Here is a 10,825-nt window from a genome sequence, read left to right as displayed (position 1 = left end):
ATTACTTATTAACTCGAAATCACTGGTTTGGAGATAATAGGTCATATGACTTCGAAGCTATTAAAGAAAACGCCTTAATTTTGACTTTAAAAATGTCTAAATAATATAAAAAGGGTTAAAATCGTAAAAACAATTTTGTGCCTCATCTGTCCAGTTTAGTAGAACAATTTCACTCTGATTTTGAGTAAATAAGTGACATGACCCAAAAGCTATTGAGCAAAAATAATACATTTTGACATTGCTAAAAAATATAAAAAGATCTAAAATGGAATCAAACTAAGTGTGCCCCAAAATAATTTCACAGATTTTGAGCTAATAGATCACATGACTTTGAAGTTATTGAAGAAATAAACTATTTTTTAAATCTAAAATTACCAAAAAAATTTAAAAGGGCTCAAATAAAAAAAGTTTGCTTCATCTATTCACTCTAGTAGAACAATTTCACATTAATTTTCAGTTTAAGTTCGTTGTCTTATCAACAAACGTATTCATGTGTGATTTAATTGCGTTTCTTATGTAGTGGAAACGCCACACTTGCGAAACTGCATTTTATTTTCGACATGAGCGAAAGCTGAACAAAGTGTTGCGCACATTTATAATGGAAACACAGCAACAATCTCCATGATTTCTGGGTCATTAACAGGGAAAAACGGGAAGAATCAGATTGTAATGTTTGGGATTAACAAAGGTTTTCTAAATGTATAAGAAATTAAAATTTGTTCTGAATAAAATAACATTTTAAATGGTTTCTGAATTGTATCTGAATTAATTTCAGATCCATTTAAGTGCAGAAAGTCCACTAAATGCATAATTTGCATCTTGCTTTAGGTTTTACAGTGCCATCGGGAACCAGTGGGTTTAAAATATCATTTCCTGATAACTTTCTTTTTGGTTTAGATCTTTTCGTTGGATTTATTGGCATCATAATCTGTCAAACTTTTCTTTTGAAAATGAGATTTTACAATCAACCCATTCTCCTTTATAATTACTACATATTCTCTGTTAACAACTTGCAGATATTCACCACTGCAGCCTTTTAGCGTTTTGATGCTATTTAGAAACAATTACTTCATTTGTTTAAAAAAGTAAAGTCAACCCCAGAACCTCAACAGCTTTCAACTTGACAGCAGAGTAACAATCCGGGGTTTGTTTCTGGGACAGATGAACCCATGACTTGGAAAAAGATGAACAAACTGTTTCCTGAATATTCTGGTTATAAAAAGACTGAACAAGATGCAGAAGGGGAAATGTGGGATTCTCTTAGAATTTGATAAAGCAAAGTAACACTAATAATAATAATAATAAACTATTATGACTGAGAGGGAAAACTGACAATGAGTCAGAGGAAAAAAAATAAACCAAAACACCTTTTCACAGTTAATGTTTATGAGTTCATCTTAGGTCTGGCAACAAATTGATTGTAATTGAATTATTTGTTTTTGAAGATTTAAGTTTTTCTTTTTTTCAGCAAAGCACTTCTTTGGTTTCCAGAGTGACGTCAACACACCCAAATATTACCAGCTTCTGTTTTGCAGCTTTTATTTATTTCAACTTTGACTTAAGGTCAACTCGCAGAAACAATTCTTAATATAAAAGCCAGATCTTAAAGATATTTTCTGTAATTTGCATTTTTTTAAGGAACAGAAAGTGGGAGAAAAATAAATTAAAATCAGAAATCAGATTTGGTATAAAATGTTTATTTATTTATTTAAATAAAAAGACAATTGCCGAGCATTAGTTCATCCCTGTAAGAATAACAAAAACGATTTGGAAAGCTGCTGCTCAGTAAATGACTGACTGTCCTCAGTTTATTTAAGATCAGATACAAAAAAAACATATAAAATTTACTGCATATTTATTTGAGGAAAAGAAAACAGCACATTCCAGCATAAACGTGTATAAAACATGTTGGTGGTAGCGTCGTTGCTTAGGTTAATTTAGCAGCATAACGTAGTGATGAATTTCATCCCTAAACGTTTCCTACATTGTCCTCCTCTCTAAAACGGCAATAATGGAAAAAAGAAGAAAAGCTTTAAAACAACCAAATCAAAGTTTTGACTGTAATCGAGCTGCAAGAGGAGATTAAATGTGTTATAAACATTTGTTTGAGCAAAATAAAACCTAAATTAAAACTCCTCCAAGCTGAGGTGAATCTTCACTGGGAAGATTTAGATTTTTCCCACTCAGATACTTTTTAAAAACTGCCGTGTTTTGTGTTTAATTCTTTGGTCTACTTTCAGGTAAATCATATGAAGTGTGTGGTTTTTCCTTTTTTTTTTTTGCAGGTGTATAGAAAATTAATCTCACAAACTATCCAAACACAAACACTCCAACATTAAACATTTGTTTAACTCGTCCTGCGTCCGCTCAGTCTTCACACACTGGGCTTAAGTTAAGATTCTTGTGCAATGATGAGTCCTTCGATTTTCCCCGTTTCGCCGTCGCCCTGGTAGTGGATCGTCTGATGGCCGGCGGCCTCCACAGATTTCCTCCTCTGGATGAGGCGGTCGACCACGACGACAAACACGGCTGATGTAACAAGGCAGAAGCCTGAGAGGGAGAAGGCGGCGCTGAAGTTGTTCGCTTTGTCCACCAACCAGCCTGCAGAGGAAGACAAACGGTGACAACTATCAACTATTTGGACGATTAATTGATTCATCAGATAAAAAAATTTGGCACATTCTGCAGATTTTTTATTTAACCACTTAAGCCTTAACATAAAAAAAATTAAATAAACAAGTCAGTGCCTTTTTAAAATAATAAAATAAACATCTTATTGTCTAAAATGCGATAACAGCATTCCTTTAATCTATGCTTGATCATTTGCAGATGAATTGACTATTTTTTGGATTAACTGATTAATAATTGGATAGGAAAATGTTGCTTTTACAGAAGTTAAACTAGGTGAAGGTAAAACTATTCTGGTTCTGTGGAGATCATATTCAAAAGTTGTTTTTTTTTCATCTTAAATGCAAAATGTAGATATTTATTGTTCAGTTTTGGCTCCGATTGTGTTGTTCTTTCAGCAAATGGCTTTTTTTGAATTTGAATTCTTCAAAAGATTAATCGACTAATGAATTAGCTGACGATTATTTCAATAATTGATTATTCACGATTAATTGTTTTAGCATTGGTGAAAATGCAACACATTCAGAGTAAACACTTTAAAAGCTCCTTCAGTTCATACATAACACTTGTATTTGCCTACATTTTATATTATTGCCACAAACGTATTTCATAAAGCAGACCAACACAAAGCAGCACAGAATTGTAAAGTAGAAAAAGGTTGTATGTTTCTTTTAATTTATGAGAAATACAAGTCGAAAAAATTGTGGAATTTATGTTTTAGGCCCACTGAGTTTGTAGAAATAACTTTTGCAAAAATTGCTGCTGAAAGTATCAGGGATTTGTCTCTACCAACATTTCACATCTAGAGACTGAAATTATTACTCATTTTTCTTTGCAGAAGAGTCCAAGATCAATCAAATTAGGTAGAGAGATATTGAGATTTGACCTGCTTTAAACTAGAAAAGTGCATATTTTAACTTCCAAGTCACAATTAATTGCTTTTCTCTAGTGATGGTGAGATGAAGCCTCATGAGGCATTGAACCACTTGAGCCAACTGGTTCGAGAAAGGGTTCATTTCTTGAGGCTTCATGTGCACACGAAACCACCTACTGGCCAGGTGTATAATCACAGCCAGCTGTATCTTAACAAGTGTGATGCATTGAATTTTTGTCTATTATGGCTCTTGGGAATGACTTCACAAAAGGTGTAGGACGAAATCATTTGTCTACATAAATGATGTATACACATATGTGTATAATAAAATATTGTTTGAATGTATTCTCTGTGTGTAATTATTCCCAAAATAGTAGTGTCATGTGATATGGCATGTTGTGTAATAAAGTTTTTCTGTGACTCTAGAAAAATGGCCTGGGCTTAATCAGGCAGAGGACAGTGAAAGTGCTTGTGGAACTAGGGAGGGGGTAGTGAATAGGCTAATGCTTGTGTAACTTGGATGATTTCATGCATTTTTATTAAGAAACAACAATTTCTCCACAGTTTTTGGTTTCAAACGATTTCTCTTTTTTGACACTACATGGATGAGGTGTTATTATTGTACCCCAACTCCTTGGAGCACAATAAACACCTCACCTTTACAGAAAATAAGAAACAGTGAAAAATACAGTTCCTCATAAGCAAACCTAATGCATCTGCAAATGTTCAGTTCACCTTACCTTGTTAGGGCTTATCAAATCAAAATGTTCCCACATAGGGGAAATCCTCCTCTTTCTCGCCGGCTCCATCCTACTCCTATCCTGTCCTCGCGCTCCTAAATCTCCTATCTATCTATCTCTCTCCTAAACTCTCCAAACACCGAACTAACTGTCTCAAACTAAATAACCACTATCCAAACTCTGCTATCCAAACTATCAAAACTCTATCCACTCTCTCAACTGACCGCAACTCGCCTACAACAACCCACATTTTGAATGAAGCCTGTGGGGTTTCTAAAGCTGTCAAACCCCGCGCCAACATCTGAGCCACTTCCCGAAGCAGTCACGTGGTACAGCCAGGCAGCGAGGCTTCGGACGTCATCGTTTCCGGCTCCTCCCCTAAATGAAGCAAGCCTCGATACGCGCTTTACGGAAACGCCCCCTCCATTACTCGACACACGCCTCGAAGCCTCGGCACATCACGTAACATCACTACTTTTCTGTGTTGCTTTGTCAAGTAAAATCCTAATAAACTCATCGAGTTTTGGGGTTATAACTTGATAAAAATGTGGAAAACTTTAAGGTGAGTGAATATTTTACAAAGCACTAGAAGGATTGCTGATAAATTAGCATAAGTCAGCATCAAGGGTATTAGCTCCTCCTGTAGATGGCGCTCTAGTGCCAAAGCAGCCAGTGTGCACTGCAAAGAAAATCCTGCTATGATAACGTCAGCAGCTGAACAGAAATCAACAAAAATGTATAGTTCCCCTCAAAATGCAATCTTCATGTTCCTCACTAATTAACACATTATTTTGCATGCAAATGTAAACAAAAATCTCCACAAATCCACATCTGGAAAAATGCAATGAATGGGAATTTACACTAAATTTTTATCTGCAGTTCTTTGGAAGGTGTAGTAATGAAAAAAGTATTTTTCTCTTTCATTTAGCAGCTGTAGCTTTTAGTCAAATTCAAAAACTCTGAACAAAAATATTAAATTCCATGTAGCACATCCAGTCTCGGCCAGGATGCATCAGTCTGAAGAAATGTAAAGAATAAACTATTTACTCGAAGAGGAATTCACTGAGAAAACATGCAGGTGATTTAAACTTGAGGTCATCTGACGTTTCTTTGCTGCGAGGCCAGTTTCAGTTCATAATCCTCACAGGATTATCGCAGATGACTTTTTATTTCTGACAGCAATGGAAACCATGAGACCAGAAATGTGCACATAACCAGTCAGAAATGTAATTCTTAGCAACATCTCCACCAGTTTTATTTTTACTTCTGTATATTTTAGTAAAAATGATGGGACTTTGACTCCCTACTGGAACATTTTGTTGCTTTTGCACCAGTATACTCTCCTGAGATGCTTTTCAAAGCCTTCAATATTTTATTCTGATCTCATTTAAATGCTGTTTTCTACCAGACAAAACTCATTAAATATTTAAAATAGGAATAAGTAATAAAATATAATCACTTCTTGCTTAGATTTCATGGAAACACTTTTAATGAAATTTTACAGTTGTTAAAATCATTTCTCATTTAATTATTTATCAATTTTGTATTTAGGATAAAAAATAACCTGATTCAAATTCTGTAAAAAAAACAAAAAAAAACTCATATTAAGCACTTTTTGCTATCCAATTATTAAATATTAATAAATTATTAAATGAAATGAAGAGTTTTACATCCAGTTTTTGGTAGAAAGAGAGAGAAAAAGAGAAAAACAATAAATCAAATGTTAATCACTGAGGTCATTTTAATTTATTTTGCAATTAATTGAATTATTGGTTATTACGGCAGGCCCAGTCAGAATAATCAATGACTAAAATAATTGTTAGCTGCAGCCCTGATTAAAACATCGATGCCAGTTTTATAAAAACACCTGCTGGTGACAGTATCGACGTCTCAAATCTTGTTGCTTTGGCTCCAGTGAACACAAAATGTTATAAAAACGCTTACCTCCAGCAGGCGGCCCGAGAAAGCCTCCGATGCTCCTGAACAGCATGAAGAGCCCCAGTCCGCTGTCAAAGCCCTCCAAACTCACAATGTCCACGATGGAGGTGACGTGAATGGCAACCATGCAGCCAAACAGGAAGCCGTAGATCGAGGCGAACACCAGAACGGACCAGTAGTTGTGACTGATGGGCAGCAGGAGCAGCACGACCCCCAGCAGCATCGTAACGATGGTGAGCAGCTGCAGGTTCCTCAGAAGCCTCATGTTAGCCAGCCAGCCACAAAACAGCCTGCCAGCCAGGTCGGCGATGGCCATGACAGACAGGATGAACGCTGGCCAGTACTTATCGATCCCCAAGCTATTGGCAAAAGGAACCAGGAAGAGGGTCGGGGTGAAAAACCCGGCGGCTGCAAAGATCGCAAACAAGATGTAGAGAAGAAGTTCGGGTTTTTTCAGCAGGCCGCACTGGAAGACTGCCTTCTTCTTTGGTGGTAGCGCAGCAGCACTGTCCTCTGCGCTCTCTTTGAGGTTCATGTGTGAAGCTCGAGTTGCCTCCAGGGGCCTCATGAGCGCGCCGCAAACACACAGGTTGAACTGAAGGCCTCCGATGATGAGCAACGCGCCCTGCCAGCTGTACATCTCGATGAGCCACTTGAATAGCGGGCTGAAAACGATGGCAAAGACACACTCCCCTGAGCTGGCGATGGCGTAGGCAATGGGGCGCCATCTTGAAAAGTAGTGATTCACCATGCTGATAGCAGGAACCCATGAGAATGAGATACCTGTTCCTGGAAGCAGAAGAAGAAAAATGTTTGCTGGAAGACCTGCAAGAATTCATCATGTCTTCAGATGATACTGGTATCTTCTGTACTGGAGGAAACATCTGAGAGATAAACTGAGAAATCACTACAGAAATGAAATGACTGAAACAACACATTTTTATTACATTTAGATAAAACTAAATTCATGATATTTGGAAAGCGAAATAACCAAGAAAATAATGTAATCAAAATAACTATTGACTGTTGATTTAAAACAAAGTCAATGAAATCTAATTTCTGGATGACATATTGGATGATAAATTTAGTTGGAAACCACAGATCTGAAAGTAAATTCAAAACTAACCAAAAGTGTTGTCATTTTGACTTCAATTTGACTGAAAATCTTCAACAATGGCTGTAAATAGACTGATTTGAAAAGCTTTTGCAACGTAAAGTCAAGACGTGTCATTCTGACAGACTCTTAAAGAAACATGGCGCAACTTGGTTATTGCACCTTTTTATTTCTTCAAACAGATTTCTTTTAAATCTATGAGATGTACAGAATAAAACCCACATGAATTGCAGAGAAGGATTTAAAATGATTTACCTTGCTCTCACTTTTTACATTGCAGAAAGCCGGTGTTCATCAGAGGTGTGAATACTTCTGAGAGCAACTGAACGTATGTAAGCTGGCTAAAAAGTTATTAATGCTTTAAAAACCCAAGATGCTTTTGGCTATTTGACTGTTGAAGCACCCAGAGTTCAGTACATTGGAGTACAAATAAAATGTAGTCTTCTTGAATAATAATAATTAAAAAAATATCTTGTCATCTCTCCTGTTCCTCTGCAAAAACTTGACTAACTTCAGAAAACATAAAAACACACCATAGCAACAATAAGACAAAGAAGTCTTTGTTGTGAAATCAAAAGACAAAGATCATAAAATCTAATTAAAGGGTGGGTCATGAAACCTGGAACCCTTTGTAAAGATGGGTAAAAAGTGCTAAAATAGATCTGTCTTGTGATATAATCGGGAAAATTTAAGCTTTAAATTAACTTAAAGCTTTATAAATAATCGTTCTTAACAAGTGGCACAATAATTGGTATCAATAACAATCTTATTAAAATAAATGCAGCTGAAGCATTTGCTTCTTCTTCGAGTTGATCATAGTTTCTAGAAACTTGTAATTAGTAATATGCAATATCTAGTTTATCTTGGGTATAAATATGGTTTACAAAGAATTATGATGAAAATGGTATAAAAAAATATAAACCGTTCTCTTGGAGAACTCTGGCAAAAACTGTCACCTTGGGGTAATCAAATCTTCTTAATGACTTTACTTGAAACTGTGTTTTGATCAGACAAGACTCAAGTTAAACTAAAACTCAAAGATTGGCGTGAAACAAAAAGGATGGATATGTGGAAAAGCACCTAATGTACGGTGGGAGATCTGTGATGCTGTGGGCCTGCTTCTCTTACAAATGTTCTGTAATTCTTGTTAGTGGATGAAACCAAGGATTGTTTGAAACTCTACATAAAAACGCTGTCAGAAAACTGAAAACAGGATCTTTCAGAAAGATAATGGTCAGAAACATAAGGCCGAGTGAGAGATATAGTAGTTTTGTCAGTAATTTTACCACTTTATTTGTGCTTATATCTGTAAAGCCTTATATTACCTTAAATAATATTATTTCTTTGTCTGCTGCTTACAACTGCAGTGTCACACGGAAATATTTTCATTTCATAAGTCTGACTAAACTCATAAGAGACTAAATACACAAAGATCAAAACAAAGCAGGGAGTGTTGAACCAGGCAGTCAGTGACTTCTTGAAGCAACATTGCATGACAGTTAAAAAGAAAAAACTGTTCTTACATACCTTTAGTTCTGCTTTTTATTTACTAAACCAATGAAGCAATGGAAAAAATCTTCCAAAAGCAAATGAGTGAAGCTTATAATGATGTAATTTATCTGGAAAAGTTCACCAGGCAATAAAATACAGTCAGGAAGTCTTGCCTACCTTGTAGGACACCCAAAGTGAGGTAGAGCCAAGGCAGATTGATGTCCAGAGAGGCCAGCGACATCCCCAAAGTACACAAAACTCCTCCAACTACGATGACCACTCTCTGAGAAAACCGTAAGGTCAGTGCACTGGCTGCTGGAGCTAGTTAAAAAAAAAAACAGCAGCAACAAAAGAAACTAAAAATACACACTGGTTTTAAAATAAATTGCACTGTCAACAGAAAGCCACACTCTTACCTCCTATATGAAACATAGCAATAGTTGTGGAAGAAACCCATGAGGTAGTGCTGTTCAGGACTCCAAAGTGACTCTGGATATCCAGGAAGAAGAGGCCGAAGTTTTTGAGGACAGCTCCGGTAAGGCCCATAGCAAAAAAGGCTGAAGCGACCACCACCCAGCCGTACCCCCCGTCTGGAGGCCCGACTCTCTTGGACTTCATCTCCAAGTACTCGGCAGGCTGCTCTCCCGGCTGCCGATCGGAGGCTGTTATGTAATGTTCCCCATGTGGGAAGTACTCATGAAAATGAGTCTGCAATGTGCACAGATGTACAGAAGTTGTAATAATACAGCAAAAATGTTGCCTTAAAATGCTATTATAACATAAATATGTTTTTTCACTGTATAAAAATAAAGGACCTTCAGAAACGCATAAAGACAATTACAAAGTCAGCCTTTTATCACCGGAAGAAACTTTCCAGAATTAAAGGACTAATTTCCTAGCAAGACCTTAAGCAATACCTGAAACCTACAAAACACTAAAAGTATATGGACGAAACCCTCAAGATCACACTTTTGACCTACAACGCCGAGTATCTTTACAAATATGTAAAATGAAACGTGTTCCACTGATTAAAAGCTGAATATGCTCACAACGCAGAGGGTCTTATGCTGCCAAAAATATACAAAGGTTACGGCAAAACGGATAAAATCTCACCCACGCCTTTTGACAAAACTAGGAAATCTGGGATGAAATAATTTAACATTGGAGTTGTCGCATTTTTAAATAAAACAAACTCCCTCTTCAAGGTAAACAGCAAAACTACTAAACATTTCACAAAATCCAAACGAAACATGGAAAGTTACTGAAAACAAAGGTTAAATTGTCGACTCACGTCTTTCCACGATGCTTTTTGTCCCCGACATTTGTTATCCCCTCCAACGCACTCTCAGCAGCAGTGCTTTTTTTATTTTATTTTACCGAAGTCAAATTCAGAGCCCTTTAAATTGCTGTGCGCCTCTATTTGGACGTCTACGGTAAGTTCATCTAAACCCCCTCGAATAAAACAACGTTTAAAATTACTCGAGTACTAGATCTTCGTATCTCGTGGACAAACGCTAAAGAATACAAACTAATTTTACAACTAAAAACCAACACCTTATAAGGATTTTTTTTCATCCGGATAGAAATGTCAGCGAATGGCTACGACCTTTGATGAAGCTAAAGCTAATACGTATCGAACGTCACATCCGATTTTCAAAACAAAATTGAATTTCGTTTCAGTTGAATTTATTTACCTGGCGTTAAATTAATATATGTTACAGCAGACGAACCAAAGAACTGATTTAAAAACAGATAAACAATAGGACAACATAAATTTGTCTAAAATACGTCTAAAGCTAATCAAATTGAACGTCACATCCGGTTGGTATTTCATAATAAAACGCCACAATAATTATCTTTGCTTGCGTTTGTTGGTTCGTTAGTCCTTCTGGTACAGAAATGTTAAATAATTTTAAGTAATGAAAACTCTAATAATACTAAAACCTTGAGTTTTAGCGTATCTAGCTTTTAAATCAAGGTAACAATGTAATAATAAAAAAATCAAAAGCATCACATGTTCCGCTAATTTCCCAGTGGACC

General features: G+C 36.2%; 1 protein-coding gene across 1 annotated transcript; it reads right to left on the bottom strand.

Moving 5' to 3' along the window:
• Positions 1–1,681: 1,681 nt before the first annotated feature.
• On the bottom strand, positions 1,682–10,413 carry LOC116730223 (monocarboxylate transporter 13). The gene is made up of 5 exons (XM_032579253.1): positions 10,077–10,413; positions 9,202–9,493; positions 8,963–9,106; positions 6,187–6,969; positions 1,682–2,601 (listed from the first exon to the last, which is right to left on the bottom strand). The coding sequence occupies exons 2-5, from the start codon at positions 9,401–9,403 to the stop codon at positions 2,393–2,395; spliced, it is 1,338 nt and encodes a 445-aa protein (XP_032435144.1). The 5' UTR covers positions 9,404–9,493; positions 10,077–10,413; the 3' UTR covers positions 1,682–2,392.
• Positions 10,414–10,825: the final 412 nt, after the last annotated feature.

The sequence above is a fragment of the Xiphophorus hellerii genome, chromosome 12 (assembly GCF_003331165.1).
Source record: "Xiphophorus hellerii strain 12219 chromosome 12, Xiphophorus_hellerii-4.1, whole genome shotgun sequence".
Taxonomy (NCBI): Eukaryota; Metazoa; Chordata; class Actinopteri; order Cyprinodontiformes; family Poeciliidae; genus Xiphophorus; species Xiphophorus hellerii.
This window is presented reverse-complemented; position numbering and strand designations above follow the sequence as displayed.